This window comes from Echeneis naucrates, chromosome 9 (assembly GCF_900963305.1).
Source record: "Echeneis naucrates chromosome 9, fEcheNa1.1, whole genome shotgun sequence".
NCBI lineage: Eukaryota > Metazoa > Chordata > Actinopteri > Carangiformes > Echeneidae > Echeneis > Echeneis naucrates.
Genome location: NC_042519.1, coordinates 18,720,407 through 18,746,154, shown reverse-complemented (window position 1 = coordinate 18,746,154; position 25,748 = coordinate 18,720,407). Strand labels below are relative to the sequence as shown.

The 25,748-nt window shown below is 41.4% G+C and overlaps 1 protein-coding gene across 6 annotated transcripts in view; it reads left to right on the top strand.

Annotated features, from left to right (window-relative positions):
* The window catches only part of LOC115048340 (homeobox protein orthopedia B-like), a 70,996-nt gene extending 47,285 nt beyond the window's left edge, over positions 1-23,711 (top strand). For 2 of the 6 annotated variants that reach the window (XM_029509728.1, XM_029509730.1), the window contains 2 exons: positions 3,086-3,486; positions 5,788-7,144. In XM_029509728.1, the coding sequence (XP_029365588.1) occupies positions 3,088-3,486; positions 5,788-6,291 (903 nt within the window). In that variant the 5' untranslated portion in view covers positions 3,086-3,087 and the 3' untranslated portion in view covers positions 6,292-7,144. Of the gene's footprint in view, positions 1-2,477; positions 2,704-3,085; positions 3,487-5,787; positions 7,145-17,432; positions 17,549-17,690; positions 17,779-18,267; positions 18,426-19,313; positions 19,525-20,624; positions 20,780-22,309; positions 22,431-22,995 lie in introns of those variants that run through there. The other 4 variants (XM_029509725.1, XM_029509726.1, XM_029509731.1 and 1 more) reach the window with 4 other exon arrangements.
* The last annotated feature ends 2,037 nt before the right edge of the window (positions 23,712-25,748 follow it).

The following is a 25,748-nucleotide window of genomic DNA, read 5'->3' as shown; positions in this document are numbered from 1 at the left end:
AAAAAAGCGCGGAGAGGGTGGACACGGAATTCTTGATCTTTGAAATTGCTCTACAAAATTGCATTTGTTTTTGGTGCGCTTCCATTAAAAGTGTCTCCTCGCGTGTAAACAGCCGTTCCGCACTCAGATGCGCCGCATTAACCCGGGAGGATTGTATGTGAGTGTGTTTTTACTGGGGAAGATTGATGTGGTCCAGTTAGGGAGGCTGAGTGAGACATAGACCCATTTCATGAGGGTTCCTCTTATTACAGCAATAAGTTAGAGCCTGAGGATCGGACAGCTGAGGGGATATCTGCCCCCCGGTACCACTGCAAAAATAACTGCAACCCTTTGTTTCTGAATAAGGAGGTCAATTGTAATATTTTCTCAATCAAGCTTTGCACTAAAGGTATGCAAGGTATAATAGGACAACACTTAAAGAATTAGTCTTATTATCATCATAATTATTATTATTACTATTATTACATGTATTGTTATCGTTGCTGTTGTTTAAGCACTGCCTTGTCATTATTTATTCATTTTAGTCCATATTTTTTTATCTACAAACAAAGAAAAAAACTACTTGCACAATATTGTTGCCAAACAAATAAAATTAAATAGAATTAAGCAATAATAATAATAATAATAATAATAATAATAGCATGTATTAATATTATTATTATTATTATTATTAGCAGTAGAAGTGATATTACTATTATTGAGTTTCTTGATTGTAGTCTGCACGTTTTTTAAAACGTAAAAATCCAATTGTTCCCAGGAAATAACTTAAGTAGTTTTTCTTTAAGAATATTCCATCAATAGTATAATGTATTTCACTGTTACATTTTCTCAGTTTGTAATTCGTAATGCTATCATAAATTATTCATACGTTTACTGAAATAACATTTTGAAAATCATCTATGACCTTCATGGGCTGAGTTCATTTGAATTTTCGTATTAATGTTACACCAATTGTATTCATGTTTCCACTAATTGACACTCAAACAGCTTCCAGAGCGTACAAACCGTCTCTCCTGGCTTAAGCCCTTCACACACGCAAGGTTGGCCTTACAGCTCCCAGCACAGACCAGCCCCTGTCCTCTCTCCTTGTCTACACCTCTGAATCAAACGAATCCAGGCTCTGCTGCTGGTGCCGCTGATTGCTTATCCCGAACTTCGGGGGCTGGCCACAGCTTTCCTCATCTCAGTGGACCATGCAACCAGACCATTTCCTTAAGTTTTCACGCTGTGCCACATATAGGCTACTTCCCTGGCGTCCCGGCAGATTGCGTTTGAGGAGCATAAAAGATGAGCTTGCCTCCATGTGGTGCAGGAGGAGGGAGAGAGGGAGAGAGAGAGAGAGAGAGAGAGAGGGGAGTCCTCGCTCGGACGCCTCCTTTGTGCGGCTGCAAAGAAACCTATTGAGTCCCAGGCGGAGGTCTATTCAGCAGGTTCACCCTGACATCTGCCAAAAGCCGTCTAACCAGCACTGTCTGGAGAAGTAGAAGTAGCACGCAGATCAATGGCTGTCCTGTTAATTGTATAATAGACCTACTTATGGACCGCTGCTAAAGGGGCAGAATCGTTTAGGGTCCACCACGTCTGATTTTGTTTGAACCAAACAGGCCTAAATACCTTTAATTGTCCCTGCGCTGATGAAAAGTCGATGGCAAGTAAAGCGGCCGATCACTAACGGGGCTTAAATCCATCTGTACTCGTTTATTTATTTATTTCCTCCATTTGTTTCCACAAATCACCTGCCATGGGGGAATGGGAGCGATATTCGTTTTGTTTGTGATCCAAGGACGGGGAGGGAAGTGGGGCTGAAAGGAGGCCGAGCGTTGTTAGGCTCCTCATCTCCTGTTGTGTGTGTGTGTTGTGTTTTTCTTTTATGATTAAAGTCCACCACTGTGGTCTGCTACAAAAACACACAAACTCTCTGCCATTCTCAAAAATTAAAAAAAAGGAGGAGTTATCAGCTTGAAATGTGTTTTTAATTTATAGTTTTTTCGGTTGATTTGAGAAATCAATCCTCCCTTTCTGAAGCCCGGGCCATGTTTGTAAACAGGCTATTGGACACAGTCCAGCGATTTGAAAATTGGGGGTTTGGATTTGGATAATTATTTAATAGAATTACATTTTCTGGCTGAAATAACTGAAAGCTCATCTCCCAAAGTAAAACCAACCTTTGCAGGAGCTGCTCTCCAGTATTTTACATATATGTCTGTCTACAAAAAGGAGTCTTGTCATGGCACAGTCTATATGAGATTAAACAAACACATTAAGATGTTTAACGTGGAATAATTTAAGCATGAAAAGCTAATAAATCAGAGGACGGAATGGCAGAGGATTGGATTGAATTGTAGTGTTTCGTGCACGTTTGAGCCTGTGCGTGTGTGTGTGTGTGTGTGTGTGTAGTAAAAAAAAAAAAAAAAAAAAAAAGGTGGGGGGAGTCACGTCGCTGACATTTTCAAGCTCTCGCTCTGATTGGCTCTTATTTGAGGAAGCTCACGGGTTCTTTCAACTAATAAGCGCCTCCCCGTCGCTCTAAAGGACATTATAATGCAAGGGACCTCCTTTTTTAACCACAAAGCGAATTTTCGTTCATTTAGACGATATATACTTTTTAAATTGACCCAAAGTTGTAGGATTTTTTTGGAGCGCTTTTCGCCCTGGAGCGGTACGCGATGCTCTCTCACGCCGACCTCCTGGATGCTCGGCTCGGTGAGTTATCATCACTAAACTCCGGCCCTAAACTCCAGTGTAAGATTTCAACTTCTTGTTTAACCTTTTGAAGTGATAAATAGACTGTGTAGTTAATTGTGTTAACAGCTAAGTGGTTTATCGTTGTTGGAAGCAGTTCTTTACTGTAATTTATCAAGAATGATCTGACGGTAAATTACGGTGTAAAATGATGACTCGAGCTGCAGGCTACTGACTTTACTGTTGTGTTTTTATTTTGTGTTTTATTTTTATGAATCCACTGCTTGTCTCTTAAAGTTAGCGAGCTATTTCGTGCAACTCACATTTTAAAAATGCAGCGCCTCAAGATTTGCCGTGTATTTACTCCAAGCTTCTCTCCTCCTCCTCCTCATCATCCTCTCAGGGATGAAGGATGCAGCAGAGTTACTCGGACACCGAGAGGCTCTCAAGTGCCGGCTGGGAGGCGGGGTGCCTGACCAGGGGCATCCGGGAGACATGGCCCCTGGTTCAGACTCAGTAGAGGGAGCCACTCTTCTGCCGGGAGAAGACATCGCCACTGTGGGATCCAACTCTGCCGGTATGCCGGTGAACGGGAAGGAGCAGGAGAAGCAGCAGCAGCAGCAGCAACCGCAGCAGAGCTCCGGTCAGCCCGCCAGCCAGCAGAAACAGAAGCGGCACCGGACGCGGTTCACCCCGGCGCAGCTCAACGAGCTGGAGCGAAGCTTTGCCAAAACCCACTACCCTGACATCTTCATGAGGGAGGAACTGGCGCTGAGGATCGGCCTCACCGAGTCCAGAGTTCAGGTAAATGTTGTTGTTGTTGTTGTTGGGGTGGTGAAAAGGTGGACTGATGAGGCAGAGTGTGGTGATTTGTCCACATTTGGTCTTTTAATGTTTTCAGACATTTAAATGTCCAAAAGCCTCGAACTACATCTGAAGGGCAGCCAGAAAACAATAGGTCACATTTACAGCAGGTTTTGGAATTAATAATACCTCTTCGCGTTTGTAATGCCTGGTTTGGTCAGCTGTAATATTTATTTTTTTTTATTTACCGTTAAATTTTATTTTAATATATCAGTTCTAGTGATTCCGTATTTAGTTTTGAGCGCAAATGCTGATATATTTTTTCTTTCGTCACCGCTGCGGTCTAAATTACCTCAGACCAATCCATTAAAAATATATTTTTAGGATTGATCATATTTCATACTCGTGTGTGAACCGTGTACATAAAAACAGGACAGATGTGGTCGTGTTCTGACATTCACATGACAGCTGTTTCAGACAATTTCTCAGCACAGTCATATTTGTAGTGAATTGTAGAAATGACATCATTGGATCCGATCGAACCTGATAGTTTATCATTTATTTTTAAAGTTACTGCCAATCTAAAAAGTCTCTGTCAAAGGTGTCTAATCTGCTGATGACGAGCAGGAATCTGGTTTTCGTTAAAGTCCAAAATATGAAGGTGCCTTTTTTTTATTCTAACAATACTTCTGTGGTGACACCGGAAATGCTAAAATCAGAGAGAGTGGAAAGTTTCTTTTTTGACGGGTGCTACATTTGTGTGTGTGTGTGTGGTTGTTATTATTATTATTATTAGTTTTTGTGGAGAGGAAAAAAACGCTTCTTTGGTCATTTTTAATTTATTGCGATGGGAATATCTCGTGCTATACTGGCGACATTTGGTAATTTCGTTTGGTGATTTGCATTTTGGTTTATGTACCAACCGAATAATTTCTAAGCTTATTCCTGCCGGCTAACGCAGAGCCAGGCTGGAATACACCAAACGCATTATCAACCAGTTTCAGTCTTATTTATAACAGTGAATGGGTTATTAACCAGTGATGTGAATTTCATGCAAATTATCCCCCTGAAAGCGATAAAAGCAGAATAATCATTAGTCACCTTAACAATCGATTCTTTAGCCCATCCGGTGCGGGATCCACGCCGCTCGGTGCGGGTCGCCTCTTGCGGGTCGTGCAGGTGCAGCCTCTCTGTGGGCGTGTTGGTCCGCGTGCGCTGCGCCACGCGGCCTCTCCTTTAAAATGCTCTATCAGCGACGTCTTAATAGGACCCGAGAATATATTGTACTTTTTTTAATGGAATGAGAAATTGCATTTTCTTTCCTCGCGGGTGTAATGGGTTTGGGCGACGTTTCACGGATGGCTGAGCGGAATGAGAGCGAGATTTCACTTTTAATACGAAGGCATCGACTCGAGGCCTCGCGCGCGCATTAATCACGCTCGAGGATGATGAAATCTTTATAAAGCCCAATGGAGACGCGCGTGCGTTTGTGTGTATGTGTGTGTTGGGTTGTATTTGTGCTTCTCGCGTGCGGGGAAGGTACGGGGGTATGTTTTATTTTCAAGAAGTTACCGTACAGTAACTAATGTTGGCTATTTGTAATTAAGCCCACACAATATTTAGGGCTATTTCCAGTCAATGTGTTTGTAGATGTTGGGCTCGTTGCAGCCTGACACCACCAGCTAATAAAAGCCTGTGATGTTCAGCTCCATGTGCACACTGTGTCTTATTAAAGTGAAATATATAAAATATGTCTATACATGCGTTTTACAAAATACATAAAAAAAAATATGTAGACAGTAGCTGAATGATTTTTATTTCCAAAACTCCTTTTAAGCCTTTCTAAAAAATATATTTTATTAATAATAATATTAATAATTATTATTATAATTATTATTGTTATTATTATTTGAGTGTGAGTGAGTGAAGGCTTGATACTAAAGGGACCAGAAATGGACCAAATGTGCGTTTGTGTAGTTGGTGCAGAGAATGTGTTGACATTCAGGACGCTGAAGTAGCTATTGTTTTTATTTATTCACTTCAGTTGATCAGTGATCAGACTCACATCAGGCCACACAGCCTGGAGAGCAATGGGCTTTCTCTGCTGCTCTGGTACTAACTATTGCATGCAGTGATTTTGTTGTACATATGTAGGTATGTGCGTAATTTTGGGATGTCCATGTCCGTTCTCCCACGGCTGTATGCTGCTGTAAGAACCTGTTTCCAGCATCCACCTCACAGTCCATATGATGCTGTAATGTAAACTGGCCCAGGCTCAGACACGTGTCCCTCTGATGGCAGGTTTGGTTCCAGAACAGACGCGCCAAGTGGAAGAAGAGGAAGAAGACCACCAATGTTTTCCGCGCCCCGGGGACGCTGCTCCCAACGCCGGGCCTGCCACAGTTCTCTGCCGCGGCCGCCATGGAGAACAGTTTGTGCTCCTTCCACGCCAACGACTCTCGCTGGGCCACGGGGATGCCGGGGGTGTCCCAGCTGCAGCTGCCGCCGGCCCTGGGTCGTCAGCCGGGCATGGCGCAGTCTCTGTCACAGTGCAGCCTGGGCCCGGGCCCGCCACCAAACTCCATGGGTCTCTCCAACGGCCTGTCATCCAACGGCTCCGGTCTGCAGTCCCACCTCTACCAGACACCTTTCCCGGGAATGTCGGCCTCTCTCTCCGGCCCAACGAACGTATCGGGCTCCCCGCAGCTGTGTAGCTCCCCGGACAGTGACATGTGGAGAGGGACAAGCATCGCGTCACTGCGGCGCAAAGCGCTGGAGCACACAGTGTCCATGAGTTTCACTTAGTGACTCTTCACCGCAGCCCCGTCCCCCCCCCAGCCCCTCTCCCAGCCCCACCCCGCGGCTCTTTTTCTGTTTCCCCCGCTACTTAGAGCAACACGAGAGAATGAGCGAGCTAATCAGGCCTGACATGTCTGAAATGTGGAGGCTGTGTGTGACTTCGTCTAGTCATTATGACAAAAACAAAAGGACAACACTGATGGACAAACGGAGGAAAAAAAAATTTACTCGGGTTTGGGGTTATTTATCTTGTTAATTCAAAAGGATTTTATCAACTGCTGATGACGAATACTATTGTAATGATCTCTAGATTATAGTCCCTAATTACTCAGAGCCAAACAATCGTCGTATTTACGTTTTCATTGCGTGTGTCTTTGCGCACACATGTTATTGTGTTCAGGTGAAGTTGTGTTATGTCAAACGGTTATTTATAAGATTGGGTATACATTTGGGTAACAGCCTACCACGCACGCACCCACCAGCACACAGACACACAAACACACACACACACACACACCGTACTGTAAGTGGGCCTATTGCACTGCGTCTCAGGCTTGCACTGTGCATGTGGATTTAAGCGCTTGGATAATTTCAGGAGAAAATGGTTCCCACTCAGATTGAACTGGTATATGAGGCGAAGTCAGTCTCGTCTGCATGAGACGGGAACATAACTCTAAGAGGACAAAATATATCTATATATATACAATGATCTTTTCAGTAGGCCTTCTATGTTTTAGGATGTTTTGTGTAGATAAAACATTCTTGCTATGTACCCGCTGGTATTTTTTGTGACATGTTTTAACTTATTGTATGTGCTATTACTTAAACACATTTCTTAAATGTTTGATCTTACATCAAAATGCACCACATTGACGGGTTTGTACCAATTTAATGAAAAATGACAAATAAAAGTAATTTTCAAGAATGTCAAAACAAGAGCGATTCATGTGATTCATATTCTCATTGTGTTAACAGATATATTGTTATCCTTCGCTGTGTCTGGAGCAGCCATGGTGTAAAAAATTCTGTCTATGGCTTTATTTCAGGCCATCTGGATCACCATGGATCATTATGACTATCCATTTGACCAGTCCGTTCTACAGATCTGTGCTTGGCAGTTGTATTCTCAGTTATAATTTTTGCTGCGCAAACTTCTTTTGTTTGTGGTCTTTGCTCAGTGACCTATTGAATTTATTTCTACAGTGTTTGAGGTGACAGGGTTAAGGGTTTATGAAGGGTGACTGGTCCCATGGTGGCAGACAGCAGCGGTAAAGATGTCAGTGCTGTGATGTGACGGTCATTGCTTTTAACCATGACGGTCAACCCACTGAGCAGACTGGATGGACTGTAACTAAACAGGGCAGTGTGTGTGTGTGTGTCTGTGTGAGTCTATGTCAACAGTATATACCAGGCTATAGCTTCTATAGCTGGCATTAGGCTAACGTTGGCTGCTGTCACCCTGGTATAGTGTCATAGAAATTACATCATAGATAATTTTTAGCAAAACTAAAGTTTAATAAAACAGTTAATTGGGGTTGTGATAGAAATGCCAGCTAAGATGAAAACGCTGCCAAGATCCCACATATATGTTACAGAAATATTAAAGCAAGTGGAATTCCACCAGAATTTAGCCACCAGGTCAATAATCCAATAATTACATAGATTCCTATCAGCCTGTATCTGGGTCACAGGCCCACACTGCATTAGAAGCAGACACAGTACCATTTGCTCCTGGGTGGTTGCCAAATAGCAATTTGTACATATATATAGCACAAATAGCCAAACTGTGGTTTCATTAAACTGGCTTTACAGTAATAATCTCCAGGTTTGAGATCCAGAGCTGACTCAGTGCTTAGCGTCCACGTGATTATTCAGTTCTAATTTTGGAAATAAATAACGTGTCTCTCATACAACACCACAGTGTCATACGTGAGCCCATGGCAGAGCAGTGCTTGTATTTTTCTTTCCTTACGACCCAAACGCTGACTGACCTTGTTTGGAGTGATTTTTAAGAAGCTTGACATTTACACCTACTGTAGAGCTGTCATGTAGGCCACTACAGTCAGACCCATAATGACTTATCGATAAAATGTTCTTTTGTTTTACACTTTTAAAAATGCCGCTGTTGGTGCCAGATGTCTGGCAGCTATCAGTTAGTCTTAAAAAAAAGGTGAGATGGTGGGCAAAGCATAAAATAAAATAAAAAAAAAAAAAGTAAACAATCAATCAATCATAATCAAACATGTTGGCAGTGGCGTTTCCGTGGTGACCTGGAGTCACAGGTTCAGGCTAAAAACGCGCAATATACTTTGCAAAACAACACAACCTTTCAAAAATATCCACATACACCTGTGTGGGTTTATTCTGTAGTTTTGGGAAACGAACAGGCTGCAGCATCCAAATCAGGTGATGTGGTACAATTTCAGTTGTGTGTTTTTATAGCCATGTACAACACAATCCTCTGGGAAACTGGTGTGTTTTTTTTTTTTTTTTTTCTTTCTTCAGATTTATTTTTGGGTCCAGCTTGTATAGTGTTTACAACATTACATGCATGTCAGAACAGATAGGAAATGCAGGTAAACAGCATTAAGCAGTTTAGCTTTTACACCTTTTGATCATTTGACATTTATTTAAAATTCATCATTACTCGCCCATCAGCTTTGTAATAAAAAAAAGGAAAAAGAATATATATGAAAAAAAAAAACTCACCTTGTTTGCATTACTTCAATTTCAAATTATCCTGATGTGAAATGGAAGCTAATGCTCATAAACTCAGACGCAGCTCCGAAAGAAGTAAATAAAATTTTTCCATTATGAAAGTGAGCGGACCTCTCTGTCTGTGTCAAAGATTATAAGTGTCAACTTGAGCCTGAAATCACAGCAGCTCAAATTAATCAGCGTGTTAACCTCATCTCGTTGTCAGCGCTGAGGCCAATTTACGGTCACGGGATGGTAATTGATGAGATATGGCATTACCATAAGCAGTCCCACTGCCTGTAAACTTATAATTGGAGTTTCGGTAACAATGCAGGGGGGTTAAACAAAGGATTAATCATAATTAACAAAAGTATATTACTTTTTCCGTATTAAACAGTTGGTTCCCACCTTTTCTATTAACACAAATTTGTTTGCAGTAATTTACTGAATTATTGAAAATACCAACCCAAGTCAAGACCCTGAAAAATTCATTTATTCCTCTATGTACTTTCACAATTTTGTGTGTGTGTCAAACCCCGTGTTTCTGTTCTACTTAATTAGCCTGAATGAACTAGCCTGAAGTTTTCTAACATACAGAAAGAAAAAATTGTTTACATAATTTTTCAAGCTGTTTAGGAGTGTGCCATACAGCAGCGTAACACGGGATCGCACTGTGATTACATTTACAGGCTGATAAAGCCACCAGGCCAAAGCACTATTTTACAGAGTGGAAGAAAGCATAACTCACCAGGCGGTGTAAAACTCAAGATAATTGAAAATATACTTTTTTTCTTGTTTATATTTACAGCCCATACACACTGAATGGGGAGAAAAATACTTAGATATGTTCTTATCAGCTTGAAAATGACGATAAAACTGTATAAACCCAAATAAGTGTAAATTATGGATGTAAATAAAGGTTATTTGTGGGAAACAAATAAGAAAAAGCATAATAATGCAATTTTTCTTGCAAAATATATAACACTTTGAATTAATATTCAAGGGCCTTAATTGTTTGTCTTGTATGTTTACCTCTGATCACACACCCCAGCTCTGGCCAAGCAGAAGTCGATGTTTATCAGGTTGCAAGAGGCCCACCCAACCTGCAGAAGCGATGTAATTTCATGACAACAGTTGATCAAATGTTCCAACCATAGCTGAAACCGACTGCCTGCTCCACCCATCCAGGCTGGAGCTGCGGCAGCGTCAGCCTCAGAGTGTGTTGTTCTAGTAAATCTAGCTCTATACGTGGCTCAGCCCACCAGATCCAGCCCTGTGCTGACTATACTGTGTCCTGGGCTGCAGTAACAGATGTGAAATCACATTACCCAAACGCTGCAATTAGTCTCACTCGCTCGCGGGTTAATGAGTTTGTGGAAATGTGCGACCCATTCCTCATTAGGTAATTTCTCATGCACTGATGAGAGAGGGAGAGAGATGTGGGCATGGCAACTCAGTGGAAATGGCACATAGGTAGTCTCCCGCAGCTTATACTGTAAAACAGAATGCAGCTCGGGGGGGCGGTTTAGGGGTGGCTGCAGCTGGATAATGTTACAGGAAAGTCTTGATTTGAAATGTGGCGAGACTTGAATGTTTCCTGTCTGAGAATATCCATGAGGTGTTTTTGTTTTCTTGTTTTTTTTTATCTGCCTTTTACAGCGACTTCAATAACAGAGGCCTGCGGAGGTTACATCTGTCTGTCTCCTTGTGGACTGGCCATCCTTTATTTCCTTGCTGTAAGGCCAGTGTGTGTCTGTGTGTGTGTATGAATAGACAGCCCAGGGCAAAGCTCTGTCAGGACACAATGGAAGACAACAAAAGAACTAATTAGCAATCAATTACTGACATGTTTCTGTCCTGCACCTTTTATCTGGTTAGAGTGTCGAGCAGGTTACCACTCAACATACACACAGACACACAGTCACACACCACCTGCCGCCTATGTATGTGTGCTTGTGTAGACAATGTGTGTGGTGTTTTTGTTCGCTGAATTTGGATTATTGCAGGGATCTATATGGTAGCCCAGTGACACACAGCTCACTCCAGAGGCCTCTCTTTCGTGTCAGATAAATGTGAAAAATCTCCAGATTAATCCAATTAGAAGAAAATGCTTTTGACTACGTGCTTTGCTTTAGGGTGTAAAAGGCAGTTGTTCATTCAGCTCATCTGGGCCAATTAGTTGCTAAACTCTTCTTTTGTGTTCCATTGCTTCTCTTTATTGTGCTAATTGCGTTTGGTAGATCTATAAGAATTTGCATCCTCAACTTTAGAAAAAACAAACATCAATGAAGGAATTTTTTTAGTGTTTACCTAATTCTGGCCTGCGGCTTGCTCATTTCAGTGTCTAACCCTCACTGCTGTGTAACACACGTGCGCGCGCACACACACACACACACACACACACACACACACACACAAACAGTGACATCTGGGGGGGAAAGTGTGCTGTGAGGAGGCTGCGAGTGCCTCTCATGATAACAACTCTGCATCTCAACAACCTGCATCCATCATCATCAACACTAACATCTGCTCTGAGCCTCAGCCTTAAATCTCTTTCTAACCCCCCCACCCCCCGCCACAACCACCAACCCTTTCCTCTCTCTACTTCACCCCCTCTCCCTCCCTTACTCTCTTCTTTTCTTCTACTCTGTCCATCTTTTTTCCTCATCAGAGGCCACTGTAGCAATCTTTTCCCTCTCTTTTTTTTTTTTTCAGTTTGCTTTGACTTCCATCCAAATTTCCTCCTCTGTGTGACTATTTGTGGATGGGTTTTCGTTTCAACCATCCTTAAAATCAATATTTAATGATGATGTTATCAGTGCTTTTATGTGTAATTCAGCCAGAGTGTCAGTATGAATGAGACACTGTCAGCTTTATGGCATCAAGCATTTATTTTCTGTTAATGGGTGCTCCTGGTGGTATGCAAACCAAAACCCATTGGACGTCTGATGGATTTCTCAGTTTCATTTCTGTTCACGCATGCATTCACAGCCATGTGTGCATGCATACAGCACATCTACCTACAATCGCATACACATATACACTATACACACAAAAGCACAGAAGATCATGCAATTTCAAAACCACAAAACAAGAAAGTTTTAATAAATACCAAGACTGTTTGACTTCAGTGTGATATTTCTTGCTTTGTAGCGCCAGAATAGCACGATAAATGAGGCACCGAATGTGTCTGCAATGTCTTCAATTGGTTGGATCCAAAACACAATCCATCAAAGCTGTTTCAAAAGAGACTGCATCGGCAGATTTTGACATTTTTCAAAACCACAACAATTACTTCACCTCTTCAGCTCTGGGAGCCAACAATGTTGAGAGGCAATAATCATGATAGTTTTCTCAGTCATTTTTCTCCCAATAACAAGCCATTTTTAATTCAATTAGGAGTGCTAACGTGAGAGGCATAATACCACAGCCCCTGGGACAGATGAGAGAATATGCAGGACATTTATCCCGACAGTCAATATTGGATTTCTCACTAAGCAGCTGTGCCTGCTCTCTCTGACATTCTCCACCTCTGCACAGTGATCCGTCCTGATTAAACCGGCTTTTCTACTTTATCACCATTCATTACATGACCTGGTCATGCATGGCCTCGGAAACCAGGGATTGAAAAGTTACATGCTTCATGTTGGGATTTTCCTTCTGCACCTTTTCTTTGAATTCTTGTGTTCAGTGAAAGATGATCTTTCATTCGGCTCTCATTTGGACCTTAGATAGCACCGTTGAAACTCTATGAACAGGTATATGTGTTATGGTATTCCCCAAAAACTTTCCTATCCGTCTCTTGTAGGTTAGATGTCGGTTGACACGAGTAACCAGGTGGCCAGGCTTGTTTTTCTGGTATACACGTATCTGTGGTTATTATATCCAACAGTTTTTTTTTGTTTTTTTTTTTTGGTCTTCATTTCCTGATCTGAATCTGGATGATTTTAACTGCATTTTAAGCGCTGGACTTTCTTGTTTATTCAATTCATCTTTGCTAAAATGCAGAAAATGCAACTCCTGTGAGAAGGCAGCAGCAACCCAGAGCTGTCAGAATTTAAGGCCAACAGCAGCTAACCATTGCCACCTTCTGGTGTTTGTGCAGACGATCACAGTGCAAAATTAGTTTTTATTTTATTTATTTATATCTTAAGAAATTAGACAGATGGTCAATAGATTTTATCTCATCTCGGTACCACCTAATGAAATATGTCTGTTGATACCACAGAGAGTTGCACAATTATTGTTCTATCAAAATATTGCTAATACAACACTGAAAATGCATGAAAAAGAGGGCTGCTGTTTATAGCTGATTGCAGTCGATACATTTATGCAGTGCACTGAATCATTGTCATTGAGTGCATTGATTATGTGAACTAATCAATGTTTATTAGCCTGGAAAAGACTGACCAGACCACATGGTGGCTGAATGATGAAGGAACACATTTACTGAGTGTCAAAGGCCCACCCACCTGCTCCGAGCACGTGTATCAGAGTTGGAGGGAACTTCAGACAGTAAACTTAAGGGGACAGTATGTTAAGGGGACAATATACAGATTATCAATCTAAACCAGATATAGGAACAGACAGAACTCAGTGAAAGGAAACTCACTTATTTCTGTCATTCACGGAAATCTAACAAATTTACACAGGGGGTAATCCCAGCTCCTTTAGAAACTGTCCTCACCGACTCACTTTGCCCTCATTAGATGTGCAAATAACCAAGATTAATTTCATTAGAAATGAATTTGTACCAAAAGATTACACGTTACAGAGGTCCAACAAATGAAGAGGATCACAGTGCTTGTCCACACCAGCAGCTCGCCACTGCAGTGACGCTTGAGGCCTGAGTGAAATCATAAAAATCTGATTGCAGCGGGATTAGCAACACTGACCAGCGGGCGCTTCAAAAAGTCACAGACGACAGATCCAGACAGACATATAGATAAAAAGCGACAAACAGAAGGGGCCTGATAATGTAAGAGATGAGCATTAGCTTGTTATTGGCCATACCAGAGCAGGTTTGTTCCCAATGAAAGGTCACATTAGTAGCCTGATGATGTTTAACCTTGCAGTAACTGCCCTCTTTTCGATTTCAGGCCCCTTCAGTCTGATCGTCAGTCCGTCTGACTGGGTCTCATCAGGTAAAGAGGCCTCTTGGTGCTTCAGAACAATTATTCCACAGTGCGCTCTGTAATTATACTATTACGTTGAATTGTTCTCTTCATCTGCAGGCATCATCAATCATCCCTGCACAATCTGTAAATGTGTTTATCGCTTTAAAAGGCCAATCACAACTTACTGTAGAGGCTCTTCGGGTGTGTACTATAGCTCAGCACAATCAACATGCATTTTGAATGTATATTCTTCAATACAATCGAGGTTTTTCCTGTAGCATTGTCAATAATTTGTTAACCCAGGTATGCGTGTGATCGTGATTTATATAAAAGTTTATATTGAGCATCTTGCTCTATCTCACCTTAATGTATGGCATCCCTGACTGACCCATAAATTATTCATTAGAATCTGTCCTGACCATAAACTGCATTCGATGAAAGTCTTCAACCAATAAAAGCAAATCAAACAAACCGGCCGGCATCAGATGGGAGTCACCAGACCTCCCCCAAAGAACTCGGTTGGAAGGTAATTAAAAGATGAGTGTGTTATCCATCGCTCCTCATTAATGCACTTTGAATTAACCACTTTCAGGGGAGAAGAATGGGGAGGAGGGGACAAGCAAGAAAATCCATGCAGGCTTTAAAGTAATCTCTCTCTGTCAGGTCGGTCCAAACGGGGAGGATCGGCTCATTACAGCCCCCACAGGAGATGAATGGGTCAGTCAGGCAGTAAGGAGAGCTGGGCTGGCCCGCTGCGTTGACAGACAGATCCACACAAAGGTGTGTGTGCAAGGGAGCGAGCACGCAATGAACAACAAAGTAAAAACACTTAGCTCCATGTGCTATCTTTTACCAGGAGCAGGTGCACAGAGGCAGGCTGCATGCTGGGATATAAGGCAGGGTCAGGACACTAATGTGTGCAGTCAACAATCACTGTGATTTAACTTTGACCACATAGAGCGGTGTCCGTCGTGTCTGACCAGCTGAGGCAATCTGTCCAAAATAACGCTCCCTTCAATTCATATTTAAGAACATTTCGATGAAAAGAATTGTTTGTGTTTTTGAGAATATCACATGTATGGCTCTTACCTCTGACTGAGGGTTACACATCATGGACTCCAAAAAGATTTTCAGCTCTTCCTACATTTGCCACCAGATGGTGTTGTAGTCTCGTCTAGTTAAAACTGAGGCAGCTTTCAGGAGCACATGCTGTATTTTAGTCATGAGGACTATCACACGTTACATTGACACACAGTAACTCTAGCAGTTTACTGAATATGCCTTAATTATATACACTTGTTGTCTTTATGAAATGGTTGAATTTATCTTGCCACTGTTGGATTTCTTTTGAATCTTGATTCATATGACATTATTTGCACCAGAAGTTCATCAGGAAAAGACGTTAATTCTCTCCTTCAGCGTTTTCAGTGAACGCTCAAGGATTTATGGGACAGGGGAAGAGGGCTTAGATGGGATTAGATTCCATTACAAGATGCAAAATGGCATAATGTCTGAAAATGAATTGACATATCTGCTCATCATGTGAGCAGTAGAATGAGACAACTTGGCTACTTGTTCATTAAAATATATCGATTGGTTTAATAAATTGGATTTGAAGTATTACAGGATCCTCTGTATCACATCATGGCGTTTGTGAGTAATTGCCAGGGGACGAGCACTTGGAACACATGCTGACACATTAAGTACACATTCAGTACACACACTATATAGATTTAGGATTTTGCTAACATTTTCCTTTTCCTCTGCTGTCACTCACATTAGCAAAACGCACTTTAGCAGCGAGATTCAGCAAATAGGTTCAGACATCCCATTATCAAAAGGGCTTTGTGAGTCAAGTAATTATTATCACTGACCACTGGCTTCTAAATGAAAGTAATACACCTTGAATAGGTCATCAGCATCGTGGACAAGAGACCAAGGGGCTTGTTATACCAAATGTTATTCAGTGTGTTCATCATTTTTGTTGCTGTTTGTTGTTGTTGTTTTTGTTTTTTTTTTGCACTTCTGAGTATGACGTCACAGACCTTCATCACGATGAGAAAATGTCAGCGATCATTAGCTCAAGATAATTGCTAGCTGAAGTTTCCCACAGAGAGTCTCATTTCAGATGAATGGGAGAGCATGCGGGCTGTTCCATCAGAAGTGTGATCATCTCGGACGCAGCCACGTCTGGGCTTGACCTTTCACAGTGGCAGCATGAACGCTCCCGATCAGTCCCATCCAAATGAATCTGCTCTGTCACTCCAAACCAAGTTATATAAGGCCTCCCTCTTCTGTCGCACTGTCTCCTCGTTGCCACTTTCTCCTGTCCTCTTAAGTTTCGCTCTTTACTTTTAAACACCACCGTGTTCCTGGTTGGGTCTCCACATATTAACTTAAAGTAAGGGACCATGTTGTGAATATCTCTCCACAGCAGAACAACAATATTTTAACGACCGTTCTCTGGAGCAGTCCAGTGGTGCTCACCTGCACCAACAGTGTAAGACATAGTGACTGTAGCATGGAGATCCAGGCCATTTACCCTGAACGCTTAAGTCGAGTGTTTGTCCTTCGACATCAGTCTTGGTGGGGGGGTTTTATAGTTAAGCAATATATTTTCCATTCTAAATGAATGCTGAAGTTGCTGATGGAATGTGGTGATACGTTTTGGCACCACGTTATCGAGCTATCTGAAAAATGGAAAATAGTTGTGTGACTTCTACGACAGGGACATTGAGAAGGCTCTTAAAAAGACATTGAATAAAATTTTCCCCAGAATGTTAAGTTGGCAAATAAACTGATCAAGTCTGCAGTACATGAATGCCACATACATGTAACTTTCCCCAGAGCTGAGAGGAGGATGAGATAAGAGGCTGAAGAAGGCAAAGCTGGCAAATCCATTTGAATCAGTAGTCAGATGTTATTCTGAGGCGGATTAAGGAGAACCTGAGGGCCACCACTGGCCCTTGATTTCTTTCTAAACTGGTCAAATGCTCATTTAGGCATTAAGCGTGTTAATATTTGTAATGTTATCTATACACCATTCTTGTTGTCCCACCATTGTGTAGACCATCCCACAGTGAAATAGCCTGCATGAGTAGTATTGTGAAATTTGCCATCGCAACTTTTAAGTGGATTCGTTATTTTTGGCTTCCACACGGGCGGTGAAATGCACTTTGACTGGCATCTTTTCACACGCTGTGTGAGTCGGTGGCTGTCAGTGACCCTGTGATGTTGGCCTGCCTGCCTGCCTGCCTGCCTGTCTGTCTGTCTGTCTGTCCGGGCTGCTATAAAAGCTGCCAGCTCAGACTCGGAGCTTATTTCCCCCCTCAGCTTCAGGACGCTCCAGCCGGCACCGAGCCTTCAGCATGTCGGTGTCTCTGCGCGCTCAGCTGCTCCTCTTCCTCATCTCTCTGTCCTCCAGGAGGGGGCTCAGCCGGTACATCGAGGTGAGACCCCGATTTATTTTGATACAGTCAGAATAAAAACCAAAACAGCGTTGTTGGTGGTTATTGATTCCGGCAGGCGGGTTAAACTGCCCAGATGTAACCTGGAACCTGACGTCTTCATTTCTGTCATGTTTCCATTCAGGACATCGACGCTTCAGATGGATTTTACTCTCTGCTCAGTTTGGACCAGAAAAGAGACTCAGAGGATTTTATTTCCCGCCGACCTCTCAGTAAGTGCTGCAGTAAATAAAGGCTTTGCTCAGAATGTGATTATGCTCAACACTGTTGGCAAACCACAAGTAAAGCCTTTACACAATTAAAAGTGTGTTTAGTACAGCTCCTCTGTTCAGGCAGAATCAATCAATCAATCAATCAGTCAGTCAATCAATCCATGCCCACATTTTACAGGTCACAGCCTACATTTCTCTGTTTTTTTTCCATTGAGGGACCAGAACTGTGAATATTATCTATATAGACGACAGGAAAGTATATAGCTCTATTTTTATCCATTGATGACTTAAATCTCCTCACCAGCTCCATTTTATGAGCTCTCTTCTCAACAAATGTGGAAGATTTGTTTGATCATAAAGCTCTTGACTCAGTTTTTATGATTCATCTGAAGCAATGAGGTTTTGCTGTAGTGAAAAGAAAACGTGGCTGAGAGTGTGATTGTCAAACTCTTCACAGCGATGATGAATCTGTGTATTTGTGCCCTGTAGGATGCTTGGACATGCTGGCAGCCGATGGCTACTTCACCTTTGTTGCGTCTGGGCCACAGCTGGCCTGTGCTGCCTTCATCATCGCTGAGCCCAGTGAGGTCATCAATCTGGAACTGTCTGACGTCAACATCGACTGCGGCGCTGGAGATTTCATCAAGGTTGACCCCCTCCCTCCTTCCCTCACAAAAACACATTCTAAAAATACCATTGCCAGCCTTCTCACAGCAAGAAAGGCCGGAAGTTCAGTGCTTTGCCTTTGCCATGAATACAATTTCATTTTTTCCAGTTTGATTTATAAATGTTGCCCAGCAGGGTTAAGGAAGTGCCTAAAGGCCAAACGCTGCAGTCTGCATTGGTCAGATTACCCAAAGCAAGTGTGGGAAGAAGAGTCCTGCCTGTCATTTCCACTGCGGTGTCAGTTTCAGTGGGCTGAGATGGTAAAAGGGCATGGAGGGAAGAAAGTCAGAGACTTTTTAATGTTCACGCGGTTTTAAATGTTTCTGTATTTGGAAATGAACAGCTATGTGTAACCTGCACGCATCCACATCCGGAGAATGATGCTCATCAAGCCGAAACCGCAGCACTATGTGTCTGTGTCATTTTTAACACGCTTGTGTGTTTAAACCCGATTAACTGAATATTTATAGAGTCAAATTCTCCCTGGATAATGGTGGTGAGCAAATAAGATTCACGACTCAGCATTGTGGATGGTTCTCTAAATCTTTTTAAAATGACAGCCGTAAAGAAGCTGCCCTAATTGCCCTTTGAAGGTAAAATATGTGAGTGTATGAGCAAATGCTCAAATCAATTTTAAAAGAAAAGCTCCATGAGCTTTTGAGATTGGCATGTGAGTCAACTGAACCAATAATTCAACACACTTACTGTCATCAATTTCGAGTCTGTTTGCTCACCAACCACATATTAATCCACCTTAAAATTTACACATTTAATCAGCGCAGGCTCCCAGCGGCGTGTCACGTTCAGGCTGTACAGAAAAATGTCATCTAATAGTGTTATATAAGTAAAGTTTTGCCTTCCCCCTGCAGATGTTTGACGGGTGGGTTCTGAAAGGGGAGAAGTTCCCCAGCAATCAGGACCACAAGCTCCTTCCGCACGAGCGCTACACAGACTACTGCTCCTCTCCAGGGCCGGGTTCCACCAGCCGCTCCTCCCAGAATGTCGCCATGATCTTCTTCCGCATCCACAGCCCCGACAGCAGCTTCACCCTCGCTGTCAAGAAGCTGCACAACCCCTTCCGTGAGTCCTGAAGCACGTCTTTTCAGGTCAATTTATGGTTTAAATGTTTGAAAAGAGAATAAACAGAAATCAAGTCCATAAAAAGAGGAAGTTAAATTCTAAGAAAAGAAAAAAGACGTCATAAACATGAACCAAGGCCTTGCATCTAAACCGCTTTTGTTTATGTTTTGAAATGAGAGATAGTCTGGTTGTACTTGCTTGTGTGCATGCATGTGTGTACGTCCTGGACATTTGCGCTTGGCTGAGTATTAATCAAGGCCGAGAGCGACAGGAAGAGATTGAATAAGAGGGATGCACCTGTTTTCCAGCTGCTTGACAAACCCGGTGTTAACACTGTGTCAGGCAACATAATGTAACAATCACAGGATTATCACTTGGATTTTCTCAAGCCTGGATGTAAGGTTTTATTCAAATGTTGTCCATAGTGTTGTCTTTTTTGTTCTTTCTGATTTCAACTCAAGCGGTTTACACTGACCAAAAAAAAACCCCCCACAGGATTAATATGTACACGCATGCAAAGATGTGATGTGCTTACAATGTTTAAGCAAATGAATTCTGTCCCTCTGTCAACACCTGTGGACCTCTCTTGGCCAGTTCAAGTCTTTAAAAGTATAATGTTCCATTGGAGGAAAGCAGACTTTATTTATATTCATTCTGTTCCTTCGTAAAGAAACCAAACAGTAACCAAACACACAAACAGTCAAAAGTCACTCAGATCTTTCACTTGCAGAACAAATAACGCCACATAATATTTATGCTAAGTGTCTCACCTCAGCTTTGATTGGCAAGACTCCTTTTCCATGAAAATGAACATGCCTGCAGGAGTTAAGTGTTCCGACTCTTGCCTGCGTCTGTATAGTCTGCCATACAATCAATGCAAATTTCATTATTTTCTTATCTTTGTCATCAGAAGTGGAATTGGATTTTCATGCTCAGCCCTAATTGAGTCCCCTCCTCGCAGTCAGCCTTGATTATATCCAATTTGTAGCATAAGGTGTCAATAATGAGTTTCTCAGATGATGGGGAACTGTTAATTTGAAACCTCTGCTTCTCCCCTCGTGTGTGTGTGTGTGTGTGTGTGTGTGTGTGTGTGTGTAAAGCCTGTAACATCATGTCTCAGAGTCCTGAGGGCAGCTTCACCATGGTGATACCACACCAGCGCAGGAACTGCAGCTTCTCCATCATCTACCCCGTGGAGATCCGACTGACAGAGCTCAGTCTTGGCCAGGCCAAAAGCAACGAGCTCAGGCCACAGGTAAGACACACAGACATGATTTTATTTTCATTCAGTAGTTTACGTTTACCATCGAGTTCCGTCAGCTTCAGGCCAAAATGAATTTAGGTCACCAAAGCATGAATAAATCCAACAGCAGTAAACCTGAGGGGACACACCAGACGTCTGATTCACTGCACACAACACACATCTGCTGGACAATCCACAAGAAGTAGGAAGTCATGAAACTACCTAACTCTACATTATTGTTCCAGTATCACCATCATTACATCATTCTGAAATCATAAAGAAACTTAAATCAGAGCAAAATGTAAAGGAGCTATAACATAAATCCTGTAATTTATGAATGATGATGATGATGATAGTGAAAACAATGTAAAAAAAAAAAAAAAAAAGATGACTTGCAGTAACGAGGATTATTCCTGCTTCTGCCGCTGTTTTTGGTTTTATAGAGCTTTTTAATGACTTTCAGCTCATCACTTGGCAAACTAACCTTTAATCACGCTCTCACAGCATCATTTTAGTGCTCAGCGAGCAGCTGTCTCATCCTAAAACATGTCCTGAGGAGTCTGTTCCCTACCTGCTGCGCAACAACAGGAAGACAGAACACAGTGAAACATTTGACAGAAAAAGAGCCAGATACTGTCTTCCCTCAAGAACTAGTAGAAGCCAGAAACAAAGAATGAATTTTACAGTCACCTGCCAAGAAACACGACTCCCAATGGATGATAATGGTGTTCTGAAACAGCTGGATCTGTGTGTGCGTGTGCTTGGTTGAAAAATTCACCATATCTACATCAAATGGTCTTTGTTTTTGAACTCCCTTGTTTCCAAACTGACCAGAAGCCGTTCACAGATTAAAGAAAAATTAACATTCAAAACAAAGAAGTCAAATAAATTAGAAGAATCCAATTTTAAAATTAAACCTGTTTACATTGTTGACTACAGCCGCCATAATTTATATCCAAATATTAAGTATGTTGCTGTTAAGTTTAACTCATAGAATGGAAACTTTTAAATCTGGTGCGATATAAACCAAAAAATAAGAAATGGCAATGCAACATGAACAGAACAATATAAAAGTTTAATGGAAGCATTTTAAGTATTGCTACATAGCCATGGCTCCTGAAGATGTTGGCAGCTGGAGTGACATCAGTGACGCCAGACTGCTGACTGAGTATCGTATCTCCTGGGCCAAATACAACAACCTGACATTTCTGTGCTAATGTTGAGGAAGGCTGTAAGTGTTCCAAAGTCAAATAACAATTTCAGACAGACAGTTTTACCGTTTCCCATAAAGTTGCAGTCCTTCTTTTTCCTTTTTTAAAATTTTTTTTTGCCAAAGTCTTGCATAATTGGCGGTAAAAAATCAAGCAGCAGAAATTTGTAAAACCAGGGACATCATACGTTGCCACAACTTTTGTGTGGCACATGTGGAGTGCCAACCTCAAGTGTTCTTTATCACACAACCATCCTTGGCATGTGTTAGTCATGAGAAGCTCCACCTTTCACTTCTTTTCAACACCTTACTTCGCTGTTCGTGTCTTACAGAAGCAGGCATGGACGGGCTGTTCGGGGTTCGGGGACTATGTGGAACTTCTCGGGGGGAATGGGGTGGATACCTCACAGATGTTCCCTGTGGCTGACCTCTGCTTCTCCCTCAGCGGGTTTGGTGAGCCTGAGCTCCACCAGTTTACCTCCAGAGTGGATTTTCCTGTGACTCTCACAGCAGATTTCCAGCAGAGTAGTCCCCATTAATGACTCTGACTGACTGTCATATATATTCTACGTCCAAAAAGCTTACTATACTCTTCTGCGATTCGCTAAGCTACATTATCCTGAATGTTGAAATGTTGAAATAGTTTTGCACGTTTCATAATTTTTACTGTTGAAGATTTTAAAACTGATGACAACATTTCATTTGGAATCTGGAATGCTACAGCAGCAGAAGCCTTTCATAGCGAGGACAGTATAAGGTTTCCAATCATGACAATAATTTTACAAAAACAAACCAACCAATACATAAAAGTGTTTCATCAAAACGTCTTTTATTACCATTTGAATGCGCAATATATTTACATTTTTCTTTTATACAATGTCAGAGTTACTTTGTTTTAATTTATTTATTTAACATGATTTAAAGAGAAAAAAATATGCAAAGATGTGTGACTTGTTTTAAACAGACCAAAGTTGTGTGCTTCAGTATAACACGTTTCTTTTCCTCTTTGGCTCTTCAGCCCAGATGAAGATTGGTTGTGATAACTCGGTGGTGAGGCTGGTCTCCAGTGGGAACTATATCAACCGGGTTTCCTTCAAATACCGACTGCTGGAACAAAATGAGCTCCCAAAGAGCAGAGAGAACAGTCTGGATAGTTTCTGCACTGTGGAATAAGATCACACCCACACACAGATAAACTCAGACTCACACACAGGCAAGTGAACAAGCACACAAGATCGCACAGCCACCTACTTCTCTGTAAAAATGCCAGTTTAATGCAAACATCCAATTTTATCCAACTTGACCAACCGTGTCAATAGATATTTTGTATTGTCTTTGCCAGATATTTTATTCAATCCATTTATTGTGTTAGCTTTGACTGTAGCATATTTATTTAAGGAATTATTTTATTCATCTGAAATTTATGGACTTTAGTGGACTTAAGTATTTTCCTTTGTCCGTCCTGAAATCTGTGATCCGTTACATTTCTTAGCAAACGCTCCTTCTGCTCTTAATTAATTCAGTATTCTGTGGAAAGTTTAATGTCTCCGCTGTCTCTCGTTTATATGACCTTGACAATTTAAAAATAAATATGACTTGCATGATAAAGCAATATTTTTTTATGTACTGCTTTTGTTTTGAGTTTATGAGTTTACTCAGATTTAATTACAGACTTTCACTTGGTGTTTGCTTTATTTGTTTGACTCAAAACCACAATACTGTTCCATTGTTCAGTTCTGAGGGTCGTTCTAGTCTAGCACTAAATATAATAAATGATGTCCCCTTGTGAAGCGGAACCATTTATTTATTTAGCTAGTCACTTGCATTCATTTTGTAGGGTTTTTTAAACATTTACATTCCTTCACCTGGAACAGCACTGCCTTTCACTGTTGGCTCCAATCAGGGCAAGTGATGAGGGAGCAGAGATTTTAGAGTTGGTCATAAGATTTAAATCTTGACTTTTTAGCCAGGTTAATAACACCAATCTGAAACTTCTCTGAATCTGGATTACTGGATACTAAAGATTCATGGTCCCCAGAGCAGGAAAGCGTGCATCACAATGAATCAACCACAATAATGATTGTAAAATGATGACAAAAATAAAAACTCTTTTTGTAGTTGCAAAGTAACAGTACTCTACAACAAAGGAGCAATATGAAAATGAATCAACAAAACCAACTCAGAGATGTGTGCTGAAAGATTGTGAAATACGTAAAAACCAAAATGAAGTGAGAATATACTGTTTTGAATATTTATATGAAAAAAAAAAACAACCCTCAAACTTCAATTCCTACATTATTGTAAAGACATAAAAATATCCCAGAGAAAGGCCATAAAAAGCCTTAAAGGCAATCAAAAAGCTCTTAAAATCAATTCTAAACATGTGAAGCCAGTTTAAAGAAGTCAAAACAGGAGTGATGGACGTGCCTGTTGGTTCTGGACTCAATCTGATGTCAGATTTTTGGATGTTGCAATAATCACGACGAAATGGAAGTACTGGAATGTAAAATGGTCTCTTATTAAACAAATGACAAAATTATAAACACATGACTACTGTAGGCCAGCTATGTGTACATTTCTAATATTACGCTTCGTGGAGTGACAAGAGATTTAGGAGAGACACTCATGAGCCATTGAGGACAGGTGTGGTCCTTTACATCCACCAGCATCAACAAGGCCAAACTGTGTAGGCCCAGTTCTGAGGGTTATGCCAATTATCAAAAATTAGTATGCTTACAAAAACAACGATGAACCACATGACCTGAACGTTAATATTGTCATATCATCGGCATTGGTCCACTCAGCCCAACGTGCAGCTGTCCCGGTCCAGAGGTTGAGGCACCAGCTGTGAGATTTGACTTTGCTGGTTTGGAAACGTTAAAACTCACACACACAGTACTTCAGAATGATAAAGCAGTGTCGTCACAGAGGACATCAGCAGTACATGTGTGTGCATGCAAATTGTGTATTCCAATGTTTTCAAAATATGTGCTTGGCAATCAGTATTAAGCAATGACGCATGCATTTCTCTTATTTTTGTTTTTGTAATCCGATCTGTTCCAGAGACAAACTCTGAAATAGCTTCCATAGTCAAAGATCATTGCTGAAAACTCTAATCAGAGAGGCTTTTTACCAAGATAATTCACCCCAATGTTGGAAAACGGAGAGCAGCAGCCTCTCCATCACTGTTTGGGCCCAGTGTCGTAAGTAGGCTACTGTACAGTTGTGGATTCTCAGTCTGAATGAATATGCAGCTCTTAATGGGATTATCCCACAAGCCTCAGTGCTCTTATTCCCCTCGACATCCTTCTCACTGGCTCGCTTTTGATCTTCTCCTTATGTGGAATTAATCTCAAACCTGCTCAACCGTGATGATTCAATTAACCAGCGGATGTCTTTTTTCGCTCGATGTGTTGCAATTTTCAGTCTTCATTAGACAATGAAATGCACTTTGGATACCATCGAAAGGAAGAAAGTCTCATCATTTGTTTCTAGCACTGTGCACAAGAGTCTTGAATAGTCAGTAATGTATTTATAGAGGTCTGTGATGGTGTGCTGGAAATGAGTTTGTCACTTGTTCGGCCAAGAGGGGTCACAAGTCACTATGGATGAAATGTGACCTTGTGCTGAAAGAGGCATGGTTACGTTATTAGTAACACTTTAGTCACAGAAAGAAGAAATGATCTTTATTTAAAACATTATTCACACTGGACTGCTCAGTGATTTTTCCTGAAAGAAAAAAACTGCTCTATTGTACTTCATAAATAATTC